Source organism: Peromyscus leucopus, chromosome 2, assembly GCF_004664715.2.
Source record: "Peromyscus leucopus breed LL Stock chromosome 2, UCI_PerLeu_2.1, whole genome shotgun sequence".
Lineage (NCBI taxonomy): Eukaryota > Metazoa > Chordata > Mammalia > Rodentia > Cricetidae > Peromyscus > Peromyscus leucopus.
In genome coordinates this window covers 120,014,821-120,037,162 of record NC_051064.1, presented here as the reverse complement: position 1 = coordinate 120,037,162, position 22,342 = coordinate 120,014,821, and the positions used below count along the sequence as shown (strand labels likewise).

The following is a 22,342-nucleotide window of genomic DNA, read 5'->3' as shown; positions in this document are numbered from 1 at the left end:
TCCAGTGGCAGATGAGTGGCTAAGCAAATGTGTTCCACACATACAATGGAGTAATAGTCTTGAAAGGGAAGGGAACTCGGCACTATGCTACAACATGCATGAGTTTTAAGAAAACTGAACTACATAAAACATGCTAATTCCAAATAGGCAAATACAGCATCACTCCACCCACTGTGGGAACAGGACTCTTTGGCCCATTCAGGGTGTTTTCAGTTTTTCTGGACTATGGTCTTTATGACACATGGTTGTTGGACCCCAACCTAGAGCTAGAGAAGACAGTGATCCGGCATCTGCAGGATGTTCACTGCTGCGTGAAGACTTTTCCATTTTGGATTTAGTCCTAGGTCATTGGTTCTGCTGGCCATAGCTTTTGTCAGTTCTGAGTCCTTTGGGTTCTTTCCACAGTGCACTATTGCTCACTGACAAGGGGTTTGAGAGTGTGGAATGGTGAATTGGGGTTATGTCCATCTGTGACTCACCCAAACTGACCAATAAATCCTTGATTCATACTTTTAAAAAGAAAATATCAAAAGTGATAGAAAGTAGAATGGTGGCTGTCATTCTATACCCCTCGGGGGTGGGACCAAAAAGGGGAATTACTGGTTAATTTGTGCGGTCTTAGGTTTGTTTGGGTCTTTGTTTGTTTATTTTATTTTGTTTTCAAGACAGGGTTTCTCTGTGTGGCCCTGGCTGTCCTGGAAGTCATTCTGTTGACCAGGCTGACCTCAGACTCACAGAGATCCACCTGCCTCTGCCTCCCAAGTGCTGGGAGTAAAGGTGTGAGCCATCAACACCCAGTTGCAGACCATAGTTTTAGTTTTAAAGAACAAAAAATTATGGTTAGATGGAGGTGATAACTCCACAGCTTCACAAATGTGTCATTATAAACTATACACCAAAAAATGGTCAGGGTGCTAAATTTTATAGTGTATACATTTTGCCATAACAAAAAGTGAATGAAAAAGAGTTCTCTGGCATGAAAAAATGGATGCCAATAAATCAGAGCTAATAGAAAAGTAAAAGTCACTCACAGCGGAGGGAGTGTGTGTGATTACACAGGCCCCTGAAAACCAGGTCCTGAGAAAATGTATGCTTCCTTTATCTGAAATTGGATGACATGAAAGATTTTTAATTATGTCCTGAATTTGATATTGATTCAGTGTCTTACTTTTCTGTTGCTGTGATAAAATCCCATGACCAAGGCAACTTCTAAACAAAAGTATTTAATGTGACTTACGGTTTTAAAGGGTTGGAGTCGGTGATGGCAGCGTGAAGGAGCAACCAAGACTCACGCCGTGATCCAAAACCGCAAGGCAGAGAATAGTGATGGGAAATGCATGAGCCTTTTGAAACCTCAAAACCTGCTCCCAGTAACACACCTCCTCCACGAAAATCACACCTCCTCATCCTTCCCAAATAGGTCCACCAACTGAGACCATTCTCATTCAATCTGGCACACTTACCTGTAGATACTGTACACATGAGAGAAGGATTTTTCATTATAAAATGACACATGTCTGTACTGAGCCTGGGCATTGTGTCCAAAGTGAAGTGTGATGATGTAGTCCATCTTCCCTTCAGATCTACTGAATTTTGTGGTAAAATCATTTTTATTGTAGAAGCAATATATGTTTATGTTAGAAGTCGGGCCTTTATAGTAGCATCATCGTTCATATTCTGACATCATCTCCCCTCATGTATATTATACATGTGTCTGGAATAAAGATCATACTATACGGTCACTCTTTCACAACCTGCCTCTTAAAACTTCAACATTATTGTAAGAATTTTTCTATATGATTGAATGTTCCTCAAAAGCAATGCTTTTTCGAGGCTGGAGAGATGGCTCAGTGGTAAAGAGCATGTGGTGCTCTTATAGAGTCCAGGTGAACATTGACATTGCTCCCCTCTTGTAGACCTTTGGCCTTCCTTACTTTATGGCTGTGCCTGAAAGAGGCTAGCCCTCAGTCTTAAGGAGTAAACAAACACAGCAGAAAATCGGGAGTTAAAAAAAGGAAATCAGTCTTCTCCAGGGGAGTCAAGAAGCCAGCTCAGCTTTCAAAGACTCTTGTAGGCAGCCACAATACCAGAAACCCACAGCCCAGGAAAATAAGATCATTAAAATCAAATTCACGGAGGTAGGAGAACGATTGCTCTGTCCCCAAATTCAATCAGGGACTACCTCAGATAAGGGACAAATTACAGGTGGGACAGACAAAAGTGACCTCTAGTCACAATGACAGATCCATGGTTGCCCATGGTTACCTCTGCTCCGTTAGCAGAGTGAGAACCATACTGAAGCAGAGACTGAAAATGATAATGAGACATGTGTGACATCCAGAGGCACGATGAAGAAGAGCACAGGCTCAACTAAATCCCCCCCCTCTACACGCAGTGGCCCCAAGAAACCATCCCTGACTACATATGATAGATGCCATAAGAGCTTCACATTTTGAGTCTTTGCCTTTGAGTGAGCTGGGGATTTTCTCTCCCCAGACACTGACTCCTTCATATTCCCTCATCAACGAAGAAATCTGTTCATGCACCAAGGTGCTTCTGTCTAATTCTCCTGGTAAAGAGCACGCATGCCCAGGGAAGTGTGCAGGGCTGTGTGGACCAAAGCCTGTGCAGTGGCCAGCTCCCTCCGGGGCCTCCACAACCCCAGAAAACTTCTCCATGCTCTTTTCCTCCACAGATGCTGCTCACCTTTGATGACCAGTTCCTGTTGACTGTTGCTGAGGATGGCTGCCTGTTCACCTGGAGGGTCTTTGATAAGGAAGGCCGGGGAATCAAGAGAGAGAGGGAGGTGGGCTTTGCTGAAGAGGTGCTCGTGACTAAGACAGACATGGAGGAGAAGGTAAGAACCAGGTCTCATCGGGGGTGGGGAGGACAAAGAATTCCTTAGCAGACTACATCCAGAGGGCTCAGGCCAGCATCTGATGTCCTCTGCAGGACTGGCTCCACCCATGTCTGGTGCAGACAGTCACAGCTCCCTTCACAGCTCCATCCATGCTGGCAAGCCAACCTGTTTGCAACGCCCCTCACACTTCCTGTCCTTCTACCCCGTGATCACCCTGACTTATACTGTGTTCAAGGCCCGTGACCCTGCTTTCTTCCAGCTGTGTGCGGTGTAAGAATGGGAACCGTGGCGAGGGACGGTTATTAAAGATAACCAGTACACATTCATAAGATTAAACTACCACATGCCCACGTTGGAGCTTGTGGTGATATCGTCGTGTTTGTGCTCAAACAAATAAAGCTTGCCTGGAAGATCAGAGTGCGGAGCCAGCCCCTAGAGACCAGACAGACAGTGGTGGCACACACCTTTAATCCCAGCACTTGGGAGGAGGAAGTGATAGGGCTGGACAGAAAGAGGAAGTGATAAGGTGGGGTAGAGACAGGAGCTCGGCCTTTTCAGCCTGAGGATTCCTAGAGGCAAGAAGTCTTTCTAGTGGCTGGCTACTCTGCTCTTATCTTTCAGCTTTTACCCTGATATCTGACTCTGGGTTTTTTTATTATTAAGACCAATTAGGATTCATGCTACAGAAGCTGTGAACTGTAATGATTTCCAGTGCATTGAACCTTCATTTTAAAACATGTGACCTGGGAGAAGATGGCTCAGTCAGGCAAGCTAAAGACCTGAGGTTAGATCCCCAGCACAGAGCTGGGCAGAGGCAGGCCCAAGTATATAACCCCAGAGCTAGGGGTGGAAGAGACCAGAGGACCCAAAGCTCATTGGCAAGACAACCTGACTGAATTGATGAGCCCCAGGTCCAACGAGAGACTTTGTCTCAGAACACAAACTCAAGAGCAACTGATGAAGACACCCAGTGTCAGCCTCTGGACTACACACACACACACACACACACACACACACACACACCATGAGCATGCATGAACACACACATTCATAAGTGTATGCACACAAATAGGCACAGTAGCTCACATCTGTAATCCAATCACAAAGGAAGCTAAGACAGGAGGATTATGAGCTTGAGGACAGCCTGGGCTACATAGGAAGGAAGGAAGGGAGGGAGGGAGGGAGGGAGGGAGGGAAGGAAGGAAGGAAGGAAGGAAGGAAGGAAGGAAGGAGCATTTGCCATGGAGCAGGTACCATACTGGTGGCATATCTCTCATAGAAACCTCCGAGGGCTGGAGAGATGACTCAGAGGTTAAGAGCACTAACTGTTCTTCCAGAGGTCCTGAGTTCAATTCCCAGCAACCCTACGGTGGCTCACAACCATCTGTAATGAGATCTGGCGCCCTCTTTTGGCCTGCAGTCATACATGCTGTATACATAATAAATAAATAAATCTTTAAAAAAAAAAAAAAAAAGAGCCGGGCAGTGGTGGCACACGCCTTTAATCCCAGCACTCGGGAGGCAGAGGCAGGCGGATCTCTGTGAGTTTGAGGCCAGCCTGATCTACAGAGCAAGATCCAGGACAGGCAACAAAACTACACAGAGAAACCCTGTCTCGAAACCCCCCCCCCCAAAAAAAAGAAAAAAGAAAAAGGAAAAAAAAAGAAACCTCCAAATGCCTCTGTGAAAAAGAAAACAAAATACCTCATGTTCTCCCCCATGACTCAGGGGTTATGGATCAACCTCATTCAAAGAGGTTTAGTGTTGGATCCCAACTCACTGTACTGGTAAATAGTAGGACCAGAATTTGATTCCAGATTGAATCTGAAGATGGCTCTCAGTCACTACACCAAGGGAACCTCCCTCCTGTTGGTATGGTAAGTTCAACCCAGTAAATATTGTGCTGAAATCTGAGTGCATAGCCCTGGGCAGAGCTCATGAATGAAGCTGAATGTCTGGCTCTCAGAGAATCCCAGAGCTACACAGTCATTACCACTCAAAAAAAAAAAAAAAAAAAATCTGAGTAGCTGAGTGCGCTCCCTGTGGTTGGCTAGGCTCTGGGCGTGAGTGTTTGGTTGTGAGCCTAGCCTTTAATGGCTGAGCCATCTCTCCAGCCCAGCATGAGTGTTTGGAAAAGTCAGACAGGGATGCTGTGATCTGGGGACTCACAGTCAGGGGAGGAGAGACAACAGGCTGCCAGAACAATGCGGCAGAGGCCCAGCAGGATGGAGGGCCCTGCTGTTTCTTGGACAGCCCTTCCAGAACACCCTGGAACCTTCTCTATGAAAAGCAAAGGAGAAGGAAGGAGGGAGGGAGAGCCTCGCCTCCCTGTGGCAGACAAACATAATCTGCTCCGTCTTCTTTTCTTCTCATTCTTCCCAGAGGGCAGAGAAGGCAGACAGGAGGTGCAGGGATGATCTCCAAGTCTGACCGTGTCTGGGCTGACTCTGACCCTGACCCCTGACCACAGTGTGTGTGTGTGTGTGTGTGTGTGTGTGTGTGTGTGTGTGTCCCACTTCCTGAGCCTCCCTCCTCCCTCACGTCCATCAGGATGAACCTCTGCAAACCTCTTCCCCACCCTCTCCTACCTGTCTCTCTATGTCCCTAAAGTAACATTCCACATTCTCCCCGGTTCCAGCTCCCTGTCGTTCTGTTCGGCGACATTCCAAGTAACTGTCTCTCAGCCAGGGATTTCCTCAGTCACTCGGTCATTTAGATGCACATGGATATCCATGTGCTGGAAACAGAAGCAACTGCTGTGTGCCTGAAACGCCCCCGGGCCCCCCCCCCCGCCCCCCCTCCCCCGTCGCTGAAACGATGGAGATAAAAGACACAGAGGGGTCCCTCGGCCTGCAGCCTGGGAGGGAAGCCGGGGAACAGGAAACAGGGAAAGAATGCTGTCGTGGGAACGCAGGGGAAGGACCCCAGCCCAGCCCAGGTTGTGTCAGAGGAAGCAAGCCCTGTACAGCACCTTCCAGAAGAAAAGGCCTTCCCTATGGAGCAAGCAGTGTGTGTGGAGGGGTAAAGAGGTAGCCCTCTGGGGAGATGTGCCTAGCAGCTGTGAGTAGCATGAATGTGTGTTGCTGAGAAAGCTGGAGAGAATCAGAGAGACCACAGAGGCCTTTGGCACGTCTTAGACTGGAAACTGCTGGGAAGGACCACAGGTAGACCGTACGTCAGGAAGTGTCATGACAAGATTCCCACCCTGGAAAGACACTCTGCCGCATGGTAGGAACAGAATATGGAAGGCCAGTGAACAAGCACCTCGGACATCCCGCATCAAAAACTGGACCATTTGCAACAATGTCTCACCAGTTCATCACCGACCTTGGGGCCACTGAGCCGCCTGCTGAACATTTACCAGTGTTGACAGTATTGTTGCTAGGTTCGGGAGAGAGGATTGTGAAGCCAGACAAGCCAAACCCAACGCTTTGGTACATCCGGTCACCTGGGGAGTCTTCCAACATGACCCTCTCTCGCCACCACAGAGCCAGTCAGGCACCACATTTTCTAGAATCTCTTTCTATAGTCTTTCCATTCCTCCATGCTTCCCTCGCCCACCTCAGCTCAAGGCCCTACCACCTCTCACCGGAACTCTGCGGTCACATTCCAGCTGGTCACCTCACCTCTAATGCATTCTGCGCTGCGCACCGAAATCAAAAAGTCCTCATAACCCCAAAGCCAGCTTTAAGGAGGCTAGATGACGCGCTTCCGGGGGCCCTCTAGTGCCACATCCGTTCATTGTACTTGACCTATAACACTCCAGTGCTCTCTAAGCTCGGACTCTTCTCCCTCTCCCTCCCATTGGTACCAAACCACATGAGGACCCGGAGTGGGCATCCCTCCTCTCCATCAGAGTGGACATCCCTCCTCTCCATCAGAGTGGACATCCCTCCTCCTCCCCGTCGGAGTGGACATCCCTCCTCCCCGTCGGAGTGGACATCCCTCCTCCCCGTCGGAGTGGGCATCCCTCCTCTCCGTCGGAGTGGGCATCCCTCCTCTCCGTCGGAGTGGGCATCCCTCCTCTCCGTCGGAGTGGGCATCCCTCCTCTCCGTCGGAGTGGGCATCCCTCCTCCCCGTCGGAGTGGGCATCCCTCCTCCCCGTCGGAGTGGGCATCCCTCCTCCCCGTCGGAGTGGACATCCCTCCTCCCCGTCGGAGTGGGCATCCCTCCTCCCCGTCGGAGTGGGCATCCCTCCTCCCCGTCGGAGTGGACATCCCTCCTCCTCCCCGTCGGAGTGGACATCCCTCCTCCCCGTCGGAGTGGACATCCCTCCTCTCCGTCGGAGTGGACATCCCTCCTCCTCCCCGTCGGAGTGGGCATCCCTCCTCCCCGTCGGAGTGGGCATCCCTCCTCCCCGTCGGAGTGGACATCCCTCCTCCCCGTCGGAGTGGACATCCCTCCTCTCCGTCAGAGTGGGCATCCCTCCTCTCCGTGCCTCCCACATGCCAAGTCCATACCAGGTGCCAGTTAGGAGTACAGAAACAAATGTCACGTGTTCCTTGCTGTCGTGGAAATGAGGGAAACGGAGCAGCAAAGACAAGGTGGGGGTGTGGGGGATGTAATCAAGGTGAGCAAGAAGAAATCATCTGTGTCCTCTCCCGGTCATCAGCATTTGGCTCTTCAGGAAATGAGGGGTTTGCATATTTCAGGACTTTCAGGAAACTTCCATTGTAATGGAAAGAACAAACACTAGCGACTAGACTTTGGAGCCCAGGAGAACGGGGACTTGTGCTAAAGTAACGGTGGTAACACCAGCAGAGGCGTGAAAGACCTGAGAGGGGCGGTGTTCACGTCATTGGCCACTCAGTCACAGCTTGTAATCGCGTGTTTAGTTGGCTGCCTCAGTAGGCTGTGGGCTTCACAGGGGCAGTCAACATGTATCTTTTGGGTTTGGGGTGGAGCCCAATGTAGAACTCTTGGCGTGAAGCCCTGGGTTTGACTTGAAGTACCACACACAGAGTATCTTGATTGCCGACTCTGTTTTAGCCCTGTTCTTGGGCTACATTGGAGAACAAAACCAACAAAGACATCAGCCGTGGGGAGCTTAAATTTCTAATGAAAGAAAAAGACAACAGAATAAAGAAAATAATGAGCAAATCATTTAATAATTACCAAGTGCTGATATCTGAAGAAATAATTTAAGATAGAGCATAAGATGGGGTTAAGAAGGGAAGTCAACCCCATGGGAGGCCTTACCTTCTTGTAGGAGGAAATAGGGGGTGGGTTGGGGGGAAGGCTGGAAGGGTGGGAGAAGGGAAGATGGAGATTTGTGATTGGTATGTAAAATGAATAAAAAATGTCCTAATAAAAAAATTAAAGAATAAAAGGGGAGAGTCAATAATTCTGTGCTGAGAATGGGGACCAGAGGGTAGCAGGATTAAATAGATGGTCCAAGTTGGCCTCACCAAACAGGTAACATTTATGCCAATTTGAAAGACACATGAGAGCCATTGGCACACAGTGGGACCACTGAGCACATATTATAAAGCTAGAGGAAGAGTCTCATGTGTGTGTCCTCACGTCATCTGTTTATCTTGTAAGGGAAATAAATGGTGACAAGTTCTAACAGGGCCTGACTACATTTGAAGCCAAGGTCCCAGGTTTAGGTATTCTGACCCCACCCCCCACTATGAGCACTCTTAATTCTGTTTCCTCCTCCCAAAGGCCCAGATAATGTTGGAGCTGAAGACACGTGTGGAAGAATTGAAAATGGAGAATGAGTATCAGCTGCGCCTGAAGGACATGAACTACTCGGAGAAGATCAAGGAGCTGACAGACAAGTTCATCCAAGAGATGGAGTCCTTAAAGACCAAGAACCAGGTGTGCCGGAGAGCCGGAACCCGCAGCCTCGGCAATAAGCACTTCCCATGAGCGCGGGGCCAGCTGCATGGTCTAAAGGCATCCATACTGCCCAGCTGGAACGCCCGGCTGCTGGGGGAGATGTATGGGACACGTGGTCAACAGACAGAATATGAAGCTTTCTGTAGCAAATGGTACTGCCGGGTAAAACAGGTGCATGGGGAAGAGGTAGCAGTATGATTATCCCACAACGCTGATGTTCTAGATAATTCACGTTTTGTTTCTAATACACTTTTGGAATTCCCAGATTCTCTACGGTGAGAATTTGTTATTTTTGTGACCAGGGAAAACTCATTTTAAAAAAAATGAAGTAACAAGAGTGTGAGAGAAGGGACTAGCAGGTGTGTTGATTTCTAGATTGTCAAAAATAAAATCTGTCTTAACAGTTTGTAGTTAGGCTTGGCCCCAGAATTTGTAAGCCTGTCTTTATGCTATGCCAAGTCTGCCAGGCCCCCTCATCTACAACTCCCCATCTTTTGGCTCAAGGAGTAGTTGTACTGGTAACCTATCTTCATGGGTCTGTTTGGTTGGAAAGCCCTTGGCTGTTCAATTTGTTCATCTATTTATTTATAATTCATTCAGCCAGGCATCAAGTGTTAGTTCCGTGCTGTTCATAAGTCAAACACAAAGCCAGGCCCCAGGATGGTACCCTCAGCCTGCCAGGAGCTGGCTGGCTGAGGTCAGTGCTTGAACATAAGCATCCTGAACTGACAGCAGTGTGCCAGCAGTATACAACTGGGGCTGTTGTTGGGGCTTTCTGTTTGTTTGTTTGGTTGGTTGGTTGGTTGGTGGGTTGGTTGGTTAGTTGGTTTGTTGGTTGGTTGGTTAGCTGGTTGGTTTGGTTTGCTTTTTGAGACAGGGTCTCACTATGTAGCTCTGACTGGGCTGGAACTGTATAGACCAGGCTGGCTTCGAACTCACAGAGATCTGCTTGCTTCTGCCTAAGTGCTGGGATTAAAGGTGTGTGCCACCATACCCAGCTATCAGCAGTAGATGATTGGAATGAACCCCTGATTTTTCTCCTTAAAAATCTACTTGATCCGTGTCCAAACCAAAAGCCTTTGCTGACGAATCCATTTTACCACGTGTGCATAAAGAGAAAAGCATAGCCGTTTCAGAGCCAAATAGGATGTGGATAAAAGATGCCCAGGTGGTCATGGCTCAGCAGAGCAATGTCTGGTGCAAAGCCAGGGCTTGCGAAAAATTTATGAATGAAGATGTTACTAGTAAAAGCAGCTCTTGTCCTATTGGTGCCTTTGACAAATGTGTAGAAATGAGAAAAGGTGACTCTTTGTTTCAGGTTTTAAAAACAGAGAAAGAAAAACAGGACGTCCATCACCGAGAACACATAGAAGAGCTCCTGGACAAACAGAGCCGGGAGCTGCAAGACCTAGGTGAGCCACAAGAGGGAGCCATATTGCTGAGGCACAGGCAGTTTGGGACCCACCATCTGAAAGATGGCCCCCAGACAGGTGGCTCAGGGAACGCGGCTCTGTCTATGAATACACTACTTTATTGAAACTCACCACGGTTTTTCCTTCTGTGAATTTGCCCATTCCTCAAAATACGAACGTGCCAGTGGCAAGTTCAGGTTTGGAGCCTGACAGAGTTCCAGTCTCAGCACTGGCTTGCTGTATGTTCTGGGGTATCACCCAGCCTTACCAAGGCTCAGCTTGGTCATCTATAAAATGGAATTATAAAACCTCTATTGCATACTGGGGCATTTTCCTGACCCTGAACCCTCAAATGCCTCCTACCAGGACCTTCAAAGAAATGATTTTTCTGTCTAGAGTTGGGTGCAGGGAGCTTGGCCACCTGGTGAGAGATAAGCAGGGCAGTCACAGGAGTTAGGCAGGCTTGAACCTTGGGTCTGGTGGAGGTGAGCTCCAGCTGGCAAGGGAGGAGCAGGAAAGCACTCAGGGGGTCATCCGTGCTCCAAAGGCTGGTGCAGCCTGCCCGCACGGCACGCAGACCCGCCTGTCTCCCTCCAGAGTGTTGCAACAACCAGAAGCTGCTCCTAGAATATGAGAAGTATCAGGAGCTGCAGCTCAAGTCCCAGAGGATGCAGGAGGAGTACGAAAAACAGCTCCGAGACAACGATGAGACAAAGAGCCAGGCCCTGGAGGAACTGACCGAGTTCTACGAGGCCAAACTCCAGGAGAAAACGAGCCTTCTAGAAGAGGTGATCCCGGGGAGCCGAGCTCTGCCTCCCTTTCTGAGGAAAAGGGCAGCATGGATTGGCTTGGGGTGGGGAGGTAATTAGAACCACTCATTTACTAAGCCATTTGCCTGGCAGCTACTGTGTGCCACAGGCACTGTGCCCTGGGAGTCCAGTGTGGGCAGAGCAGAGCAGACAAGGTTTCTACCCTCCAGGCATGCTCATCTGGGGGGTGGGGCATAACCAAATTTATAAATACAGTTCAGTGGTCCAAGCTCTCTAAAAATGTCTGGGCCGGCGGCGGTGCGCATGCCTTTAATCCCAGCACTCAGGAGGCAGAGGCAGGCGGATCTCTGTGAATTCGAGGCCAGCCTGGTCTACAGAGTGAGTTCCAGGATAGCCAAGGCTACACAGAGAAACCCTGTCTTGAAAAAAAAGGGGGGGGGTCTGAAGCCTGAGTGCCATGTGAAAAGCAGGGGTACAACAGGGCACGCAGGATATGGGGTACTGGTAAGAGGTAGAGAAGGTGGTGGACTCTGAGGCCTGACCTGGTCAGGAGAGAAGGGAGACAGGAAGGAAGTGGCTTTTTCATTTCTGTAATTTGGTTTCTCTTCCCTTCCACAAGAAAGACTCCTGTGCTCTTGGCGTCCCAGGCTCTCTTAGCCCAGCACCTCCAGCCCCTTCTCCCAGCACACTCTCTTTCTGTCCCTCCCTCTGAGCCAGGCACAGGAAGATGTCCGACAGCAGCTTCGGGAGTTTGAGGAAACCAAGAAGCAGATTGAAGAAGATGAAGACAGAGAGATCCAAGACATCAAAACCAAGTACGAGAGAAAGCTGCGGGACGAGAAGGAATCCAACCTTCGGCTCAAGGGAGAGACCGGCATCATGAGGAAGAAGGTGGGGCTGCCCTTCGTGACTCGGGTGGGCCTGGGAGCATCACCGAGGAGGCTGGGAGCAAGGGGCCAGTAGACAGAGCTCCCACCTCCAGAACAAAGGGGCTCCACCCTCAGGAAGGACCACAGCTGGCTTCCCTCCTCCTTAGGGGAGCAATCGGCAGGAGACAGGATCTTACTGTGTATCCCAGACTGGCTTAGATGTCATTGTGGAACCCAGTACTCAAACCCACAATCCTCCTGCCTCTTCCTCCCAGGTGCTAGGATTTCAGAAATGTACCACCGTACCTGACTCCTCCCTTTCCTTTCACGGGCTCCCTGTGCACAGGATGCTCTGACTTTTCCTTTCTGGACAAGTAGGATCTGCTGGAAGTGGAAATAATATCCGAGGATGAGACGCCTGGAGACGTCTTGGCTCAGGCAGCTCCTGCTCAGACTCCTCCTTAGAAGGGGGAGTATAAGGAGGTGTAAGGCAGGGCTGGGGGTGGGGGGTGTAAGATGCTCTGTTTGCAAGGTGAGGCAGCTACTTAGTTCTCTGATGGCTCAGAGAGGGAGGATGGGATTCACAGATCCTTGTGGAATTGCTTCATTTCTTCTGAGCTGGTTAGCCACAGAGAAGCTAAGTTCAGGGCGAGCCCATTGGGAATCAAAGCTTCCCATTAGAAGTTGAAATATTAGTGACTCCTGGGATAATCAGGCTCTGCCTTCTTGGACATGGCTACAGCAGCTCATCTCTGTGACCTTGACAAACTCTCAAGGTCAGTGTAGTCTGGAAGAATCTGAGTCCATCTAGAAAGCTTCTTTCTAAAGCATTTTGGATTGCTCTCTCCTGCAAGGACTAGACTTAGGCATCCTTATGATACTCGCATCATTCATTTGACCTGGAAAAAGACTGAACTGTCCCAAATTCTCCCAAAACTCCCTCTCTGAAACAAACAAACAAGACTGGCATAATAGCGCATGCCCGTAGTCCCAGTACTTAGGTGCTAAGGCAGGAGGGTTGTGAGTTCACAGCCAGTCTGGCTACACAAAAAGAGCGAGTCTCTTTAAAGTCAGAGGGAAACAGCTCAGGCAGTGGTGGTGCATGCCTCACGAGGGAGGTGGAGGTCCACTCAGGTGGACCTCTGAGTTCGAGGCTAGCCTGGTCTACAAAGAGAGTACCAGGACAGCCAAGGCTACACAGAGAAAACCTGTCTCAGTTTAAAAAAAAAAAAATGAAAGGAAAGAAGGGAGGGAGGGAGGGAGGGAGAGAGAGAGAGAGAGAGAGAGAGAGAGAGAGAGAGAGAGAGAGAGAGAAAGAAAGAAAGAAAGAAAGAAAGAAAGAAAGAAAGAAAGAAAGAAAGAAAGAAAAGTTGAATTCGAAGTTGTGAGAAGGAAAGTGTGTGGCAGAGTTAGGAGGAAGAGATGAGGGTGAATATGATGACCACGGTACATTGTGTGCAGGGATGAAATGTTCAAGTATGGACAAAAACTATTTCTCCATTTACAAAAAGGCTGCCTCCCCTGGCCCCCCAAAAAAGTAAAATAACCGCAGTAACAAAATCCACTCGCCAAAGCCCATGGATGCTGAGTGGTGAGGGTTCTTAGGTCCCTGGAGGAGGGCTGGCCGCATCCACAGTTGAGGTGGGGGATGGGAATCGACTCGAAGCCCCCCAGGATCTCCACTGTTACTGTCCACATCTTCAGTTCAGCAGCCTGCAAAAGGAAATCGAAGAGCGCACCAATGACATCGAGATCCTGAAGGCGGAGCAGATGAAGCTGCAGGGTGTCATCAAGTCCCTGGAGAAGGACATCCAGGGCCTCAAGAGAGAGATCCAGGAGAGGGATGAGACCATTCAAGACAAGGTAAGGGCTGCGCTCCGCCCTCCCCAGACACTGCCCAGAGAGACCTAGACAGGGCTGGAAGGGTCCTGGCTTCTCAGAGATCATTTACTTGATTTGGTGGAGGAAGAACGGTCTGTGAGGTGCCCGCTGTGTGTTTGGCACAGAGCTAATCCGTGCCAACACATCACACTCAGTTCTACCAACAGCCTCATGGCATGAGCAACCCAGGGTTGTGTCTCGTGAAGCCAAGTGCCAAGAGGCTGAGTTTACTGCCCAAGGTCTCACAGTTTGTAGGGGACAGACCTCAGGTAAGAACCTGAGCCACCTGGTTTCCAGATCCCTGCTCTCCACTGATCCAGGCATCCTAGGATGGCCCACTTTATGGGCCGAGGGTAATTCACCTGCCACACTGCCCATAGTGTATTGCTATTGTTGATCAGAAGGGGACCCCCATAGGGTTGGTCCTATAACTATTGGGTAACCCAGGAAGATGGAAATGCCTTTTGTGCAGAATATTCAGCTAACAGGCACATAAATTTTCTATGGGCACACCACCTCAACACCCAGGATTTGCTATCCTCCTGAGCAAACCCAGATCCCCTGCACACCTCTCTATCCACTCTGTATCTTTTGCCTCACCAGACAGAATTCTCCTGTGACCCAACTTGGGTTTCAGTAGTAGATAAGTAGGTTCCGGCACAGGCCCCTCTGTTGACAAGGTACTGTGCCTGAGGCAACTTCTTAAAGCCATCCTGTTCTCTCCTGGGGCATGGGAACTTGTAAAGATTGGGTGAGATAGTGCCTGCATACTGTTTCTGCACAGGAAGTCTTGTATAAGGTGTGGGCTCTGGAGAAGGGACAGAGCCCTCTTCAGATTCTCAAGGGGTGGGGAACTTAAAAGAGAGAAACCAAGTGCTCTGAATGCAGAAACTCATAACCCCTCTTAGTCCAGCAGCCTCCCCAGTTCCCACCCCAGGGCCGAAGCAGCCCAACTGACAGGGTGCAAGTGTAGTTAGGACATTCTCCCACTGAAAAGCCTTCAGTAGCTTCCCCTGGCCCACAGCAGAGGTCTATAAAGCATTAGATGGTAGATACTTCAGGCTTTCCAGGCTGTATGGTCTCTGTCTCAACTAATCAGCTCTGGGTACCACATGTGAGACCACCCAGATACAAAACAGACCCAATGTACTAGGCCATGTTCCAATTGAAATGGCCAAAACCAGGCAGCGGTCAAGTTTGGCTCCTAGGCTGAGCTTAGCAATTCCTAGCCTCCGAGATGACTTCTGAACTCTTGAAGCTGGCAGGCAAAAGCCTTGCCTTTCTCCCCTCCCCCTCCAGCAGCACAAACGCCACGATGCCCATGTCCCTCTCCCTTCCGCCACACATCGCATTTTGGGGTTGTGTTTGTTTATCTGCCCCACCAGTCAGTGGTTTTTTATTTATTATTATTATTATTATTATTATTATTATTATTATTATTATTATTATTTTGGGGGGTTGCTTTGTTGCCTTAAGGATAGGGGGTGGATCATTCTCAGAGCTGTAACAGGAAAATGTCATCCAGTCCAGGTTTGCTTGATAGACCCGCACTCCGGTGACAACCTGAAAACCCAGTGATCCAAACAAGCAGCTGTGATGCTGTCCTCTCAGGGGCAGGAATTGGACAAGGTTCAACAGGATGGCTGGTCTCTGACTCCAATGTCTGGAGACTCAGCTGGGAAAACTGGGGGTGCCTCCAACAGCCAGAGGCAGGAAGATGAATGCCCACAGCGGCTGCTTCTTCCACACGCCCCGCTCCATCCCCTGTGGCAGGGATGGGGGAGGGCGGGGCAGGGCTCATCTGAGTCTTTCAGCCACAGAGCCCTGAATGTGCTCTCTCTGTCCAGAGGGCTCAGGGTGCTTAACATAGCAGCTAGCCTCCACCACAGCAAGTGTCCCAGGGGAGCCAGGCGGGGAGCTGTCTGTCTGTTTGACCTAGCCTTGGCAGCCACACAACATTCCTTCCACTGCATTCTTTGGGTTACCAAAGCAAGTCATAAATCCTACGAGAGACAAGAGAGGGGAACTAACTCTGCTTGCTGCAGAGTCACACCAAGGCCACAGTGCAGAAGAACTTAGACGCCATCCTCCACAACCTACACAAGAGTGAGTGAGTGAGTGAGTGAGTGAGTGAGTGAGTGAGTGAGTGAGTGAGTTCTGTGGAGTTGAGTCGGTGCTACAGCCTGTACCGACCTTTGTACCCCCGGCCAGAACTCTGTGCCTCCTGCACAGGCTCTGTGTTTCTACCCTAGAGGGGTTCCATGGGACAGCGTCTTGTGCCATTACTCACTTCTCCTTCTCTCTCCTCTCACTTCCAGGAGAAGCGAATTTATGATCTGAAGAAGAAGAACCAAGAGCTGGAGAAGTTCAAGTTTGTCCTCGACTACAAAATAAAGGAGCTGAAGAAGCAGATAGAGCCTCGGGAGAATGAGATCAAAGTGATGAAGGAGCAGATCCAGGAGGTGAGGGCCGGCGCTCACACACCCCGCCCTTCAGACCTCTGTCCCCTCCAACCCTGTCGCTCACTTCCAGCTTCCCAAAGCAAGTTAGATGGGAAGATGGGAATGTAGCTTGGGTTCCTTGGGCTGTTGTCGGGGCACGGGGTGGGGCGTAGTCTCACTATAGGGACAAATGGGAGATGCAGAACATTTGGCCACTAGGGGGCGGTGTGTACTCAGCCAAAAGCTACTCTTGCTACCAAGCTCCATGCACTGCTTCTCAAACCTGGGATATTGCTGGGGCCCTAGGCCAGGGTCTGGTGTTTGGACTTCTGACAGAGGCTCTTGAATCTGTTCTGGGGGACAAACAGTATAACGGTGGAGAGGAGAGTCATTGGAAGTCAGGCTGGCTGGACACGGATTTCTAGAGTCCAGTGGCCCAGATGTGTGCCTTGTATAGCCCTGGTCTCTTGCACATTTTCTCATGACATTCTCTTTACCCACCAGACTCCTACTGGATACAAACCAGCTAGGATTTGGAGGCCATGATGACCTAAACTTGAATTGTTGATGTCTTCCGCCAAAATTACTCTTGATTTCTTCTCTCTCCCCTTCTATCCAGTTTGTTTCTCAGTCAAATGGAAATGTAAAGTCTTTCCTGACTCTTCCTCTCAACCCCCATGTCCAAAAGCATCACCAACACGCATCCAATAAGACTTCAAAGCCAATACTTCTTCCCTGCAGCGATCACCCTGGTCCACGCCTCCACCATTGCTTTAAAAGGGAAGACGAAAAAAGAAATACAACTTTGTTTTCATTTTACTTAAGTGCTGGGGCACGCTTGCCGCAGCGCCTCATGTAGTGGCCAGAAGACAGCTTGCGAGAGTCGGTGTTCTCCATCCACCCTGTGGGTTTCAGGGCTGGAACTCAAGTCCCCAGACGGAGCATGAGCCTTTGCCTGCTGAGGCGTCTCACCAGCCCCCTCCACCATTTCTTATCTGGACATGGCTCGGGCTACAGCCTGGCCTCCACACAGAGTGAAGTCCTCAATGGTGTCCCATCCCACTAGAAGACAATCCAAAGGCTCTGCACCTCTCTCTAGCCGCATCTCAGGCTTCCCCACCCTGCTCCAGTACCAGCTTCCTCCTGTCAGCACCTAAAAGCCAAGCTCTCCTATTTTAGGATCTCAGTGGTAGGGTCCCCTCTGCCTGGAAGACTGTCCCCTGGATCATCCTGTGGCCAGCTTCTTCCTGTCTCAGCTCGGCTGTCGCCTCTTCAAAGACGCCTTCCCTGGCAAAGAAGGGTCCCACTCTCCTTCCACTTTCTCTAGATGTTGGCGCTGGAGGAGTGAGCATCTTTACCTGTCTAGGTGTCTATAGGCCATGGTGATATGGTGTGCTCAGCAAAGACACCAAGCAGAGGCCCAGAAATGGGGGTCTAGAGGGGATGGTATTGACTTTCCCCATGCTGTCTGCAGGTGCTCTCCACCCACAGGTGACCACAGAGCTTGCCTTCTTGGGACCCTCCTGCCATACGCTGGTGACTTCAGGGCCAAGGAATGGCAACTGTCTTTGTCCTCTCAGTAGTAAAATATCTCAGCCTGGGGAACTTGCAAACAACAGAAATTTTTCTCACTGCCCTGGAGGCTGAAAGTCCAGGATCAGGCCATCAGCAGGTTGTGTGGGGGAGGGTCTGTGTCTCACAGACAGTGACTTCTGTGTGTCCGCACTGTGGAAGGCCAGAGGGAGGATGGCTGGCTCCTTCAGACCTCTTTCATCAGGGCATCCGTGAGGGCTCTGTCCTACAATCTCCCTATCAACACCCCCGTGGGATTATTCACCGTCCCTGGCAGTGATGGGGGCTGGGCTTGACCTTGAGTCTAAGCGGAGACCATACTTGTTTGGGAAATGAATCTGGCAGGGCCCCTCCTAGCTTGTCCTTCCCCACACACCCTATGCCCACCCATTATGCCGATAGCTCGGGGATGTAATCTGGACCTGGCTCTTTGCGGGAACCTCTAACCGTGGGCCTTTCCTTCAGGGATTAGTGACACATTCAGAAATACCCACTGCAGATCTGGTTCACTTCTCCTTCAGGAAGGAAGGTTCAGGCCCTAGGCTTGTATACAGAGATCTCTGTGAATGAGCAGTAACCAACCTTGACGGAGCTACCCTCTTCATATACACGTCCCCAGCTTCTCTCTGTGGAGAAAAAGAATCTCTTCCAGGGTTCTTGTGGTTTTAGTTTCAACTCATTGATTCGTTCTTCTAGTGTGGGGTTTCTCAGAACTACCTGTGTTCTGGGGTGCTGTTTCTCCACCGCAAGGGGCTGTAGAGGGCTTTATCTGTCTTATCTCTGCTCTCTCTCTGTGCCAGAAGCACCCCCTGGGGGGGGTTGTTATGATCCAAAACATCTCAGACACTGCCAGATGTCCGCTGGGGGACAAAACACTTCTCCATTCTCCCACCCCTCCCCACTGAGAATTGTCACAACCAGTAACATGGAAAAGTGGATGGAACGTCCGTGCTGGGAAAGGGAAGTTTGTTCCCACACCCTGGGCTCGTCTCCTGGTTTTCCAGCTGGACACTCACACTTTACATATTTGACAGTTTATATTTATATCCTTGAAGTCATGTGAGGCTCTGCCTGTGGAGGAAAAGGAAGGGCAAAGAATGCCGTCCCAGGCCGCTTCCACCCTAAGCCAGTCTGTCACTGCTGGCTTAGGGGTGATAAGAGGTACGGTGGGCTGTGCCACTCAGACGTGACCTTCGGGGGCCCTGCATATTGGGGGCCCCTTTTCTCTCTTCCAACTGCCATGTCGCTGTCTTAGGACATTGTCATCCTTCCCTGGAGCCCCGTATGGCTGCCTAGCTAGTCTCCCGGGCTTAGTTTTCTCTCTTCTGATAGAACCAACCTCTGTGCTGGGCCCTCCCCCACCCCCACCCCACCCCCCACCGTTTGCTCGCTCTAATCCTGGTGAGGTTCTTCAGTGACCCCAGTGTGGTGGACCCCTCAGCCTCCCCAGTGCTGTGCCACCTTGCAGTCATCTGGACCAGCACTGCCAGCCTGCAGAAATGCACCAGGCTACCCCACCCCCTACACACACACTGCTCCTCTGTAGGCAGGCTGCTGGCTGCCTGCTTAGTCTCTTTCCTACTTTGTCCTCCAATCCTCTCTCTACACCAAGGGTTCTCGACCTTCCTAATGCCGCCACCCTTTAATACAGTTCCTCAGGTTGTAGCGACCCAACCGTAAAATTATTTTATTGCTGCTTCATGACTGTAATTTTGCTACTGTTACGAATCATAATGTAAATATCTGGATATTGCATACCTGATAAGTATGGACATCTGATATGCAACCGCATAGGGGGTCAAGACCCACAAGTTGAGAAACCCTGCTCTATAACATTCAGCTGAAGTGCCTCTTCCCAGGGTAGGTACATATGCTCAAGGGCCTGGTGTACACAGGGCACTTTCTGCCTGGGGCATCTTCTGCCTCAATCACAGATAACATTAGCCACCTCTGACTCAGTTCTCTCATCCCTGTAGACTGAGACTTCTAGAACCCAGAAACTACCCCCACGCCAGTTCTGTACTTGTAGTCTCCCACAGTGCTCGTTGCTTTCTAAAAAAGATTTATTGAATTGTATATGTTATGTGTGAGAGTTTTTTGCCCTGAATGTATACATATGCATCCCATGTGTGCCTGGCTCCCACAGAGGCCAGAAAGAAGTGTCAGGTCCCCTAGAACTGGAGTTACAGACAGCTGTGGGCCACCGTGTGGGCGCTGGGAACCGAACCCAGGTCCTCTGCCAGAGCAGCCAGTGCTCTTAACCACTGAACCACCTTCCTAGCCTGCTGACAGTGCTGCTCATTCTTGCTTTAGCTGTCCAAAGCCCTATCCTTGTGTGTCCTCTGCAAGGAGGCTCTCTGCAGCCTCCCATGCCTCTCCCAGAGGTGGGTAGTTCCTACCCTCCCACCCCCCGCCACCACCACCACACTCTTACTCTCTTTGCCCAGCACAGGTACCTGCCCTTCCCTCCTTCATCAGATGTTCACAGAGTCCGCCCGGATGCCAGGCATTGCCTCCGAGGGCGATTCTAATAAAAATGCCTCCTATGCTAAGGACATTCCTCTGTGTCCAAGAACATGGAGGTAGCTTCTTACAAGTTTCCCAGACTTTAAAATGTGATGATAGAACCTGGGATAGATTTGGGGGGCCATCCCACCTACCTCCACCCTACACACAAAACAACAGACATCCCATCCCCTAAAAACAGCCCGTGAGCCCCCATAGTCCTACCATGAGTCCTCGTGCCGTCAGACTGGGGTGGCCATCAAACCTCACCCTTTGCTTTGAGTGGGACTGCCTTTCTCCACAGACACTCTCATCTGAAGCAGCTGTGCCCTGGGTATGACAGATCCAACCAGGGAGAGCAAACCGTCAGATGCTCGCTGGGGTCTCCCGCCATCTTTTTGAAGAGGGGGCGGCCCTAGGTTGTACTTTTTTGACCCTTTAATGATCAGACTGGGTGTCTTCTCAGCTCTCTCCTATTTTATGCCCTAGATTGAAAGATGCCTATACGCCACTCTGGTCCCTCTGGTCTCTGTTTTAGAAATAAGCCCCACCTTTCCGTTTCCCTGAGGGTGGAGCACCATTCATGTTACCTTCCAAATCGGGTGAAGGACGTATTTCTCTGGAGGGATCTGCCTTGAGCAGGAGTTGAGAAACCAGAATTTAGACTGACTGACTTAGAAAGAATTTAAGAAAAGTGGAATCTGCGAGGTTGGGGAAAAGGGAGGCAGCTAGGAGGAAAACTTCACAGTCTGGCCACAGACACCGAGAACCCCGGTGGACGTGACATCAGTGGTGCTTTTAGGATGGCAGGCGGTAGGGAAAGAGATTTCATTCAAGAGGACAGGGTTGGGAACTAGAGAAGAAATACTGTGTCGTGAATTCCCAGTGAGAGATGACTGCTCTCAAACGCGGTTTCCATCCCTGACTTCCTGGTTCTTGCCTCCATCCCCTGGTTCGCTATAGATGGAAGCCGAGCTGGAGCGTTTCCATAAGCAGAACACGCAACTGGAGCTGAACATCACGGAGCTGTTTCAGAAACTGAGAGCCACGGATCAGGAGATGCGCAAAGAGCAGCAGAAGGTGCGAGGATTTCAGAGTCTGGCACCTGCCTGAAAACGGGCAGCTGGTTCCTCGAGACAGAGCCAGCCATTGCTAAGAGACACATCCCGTTTTAACTCGCGCGCTTGCCCACGGACCTGTCTGCTTCCAGGCCCTAACAGATTTGTATGTCCAAATTCAGCTGCGACTGTAAAACAGCTTGTGTGTAGGGATGGGAGGGTGACAATGCTGGTCTTACAGCAGTGGCTCTCAGCCTGTGGGGCGTGACGCCCTTTCACAGGGGTCACGTATCAGACACTTGTGTTACAGTTCATAACAGGAGCAAAATTACAGTTATGAAGGAGCAATGAAAATAATCTTATGTCTGGGGGGTCACCACAACCTGAGGAACTGTATTAAAGAGTGGCAGCATTTGGAAGATTGAGAACCTCTGTTTTATAGGAACACGCTTAGCCTTGGGTGTGTTGGACCTGGGGAAGAACACGATTTTAAAAAGGTCATTTGAACTTAATGGAGTGGTTGGATGCTTTGACTACTCCAAAACTGTTGATATTAGGAGGACCTTAGAGAGCATCCATTCCAGTCATGTTTACTTGCTCTGTGTGTGTGTGTGTGTGTGTGTGTGTGTGTGTGTACACGTGCGCGCGTGCGCGTGCATGCGTGTACATGCCCCCACACACCAATGCGCATGCAGAGGTCAGAGGAGGAAGTCAGGTGCCCTGCTCTCTCACTCTCCACCTCATCTCGTTGAGACTGAATCTGTCACTCAACCTGGAGCTTGTCATTTTCTTTAGCTCCACTAGCTGACCAGGGACCTTAGCAATCCTCCTGTCTCCACTTCACAGTGCTGGGGTCTTAGGCTCGTGGGATGCTGGGTCTAAACCCAGGTCTTCAGGTTCACACAAGAAGCATTCTTCCTCATGGAGCCATCTCTCCAGCCCCTGCGTGTCGTGAGACAGTGTCTCACTCTGTAGCCCAGGCTGGCCTGAAAATGATGGTATAGCCCAAGCTGGCCTCAGAACACTTATCCTGTGACTAAAGGTGCCTGCTACACATCTGGCCCATTCCAGTCTTCTTATGTTGTAAATAAGCACAGTAAGGGCTGAGAAATGAGGAGGAAAAGAAACT

The 22,342-nt window shown here is 50.2% G+C and overlaps 1 protein-coding gene across 5 annotated transcripts in view; it reads left to right on the top strand.

The window, feature by feature from the left end:
- Cfap57 (cilia and flagella associated protein 57) overlaps positions 1–22,342 on the top strand; it is a 75,544-nt gene that overhangs the window by 34,895 nt on the left and 18,307 nt on the right. For 4 of the 5 annotated variants that reach the window (XM_028893188.2, XM_037202883.1, XM_037202882.1 and 1 more), the window contains exons 12-19: positions 2,696–2,857; positions 8,529–8,684; positions 10,024–10,117; positions 10,715–10,905; positions 11,605–11,778; positions 13,461–13,619; positions 15,956–16,099; positions 21,119–21,235. In XM_028893188.2, the coding sequence (XP_028749021.1) occupies positions 2,696–2,857; positions 8,529–8,684; positions 10,024–10,117; positions 10,715–10,905; positions 11,605–11,778; positions 13,461–13,619; positions 15,956–16,099; positions 21,119–21,235 (1,197 nt within the window). The remainder of the gene's footprint in view (positions 1–2,695; positions 2,858–8,528; positions 8,685–10,023; positions 10,118–10,714; positions 10,906–11,604; positions 11,779–13,460; positions 13,620–15,955; positions 16,100–21,118; positions 21,236–22,342) is intronic. The other variant, XM_037202884.1, reaches the window with a different exon arrangement.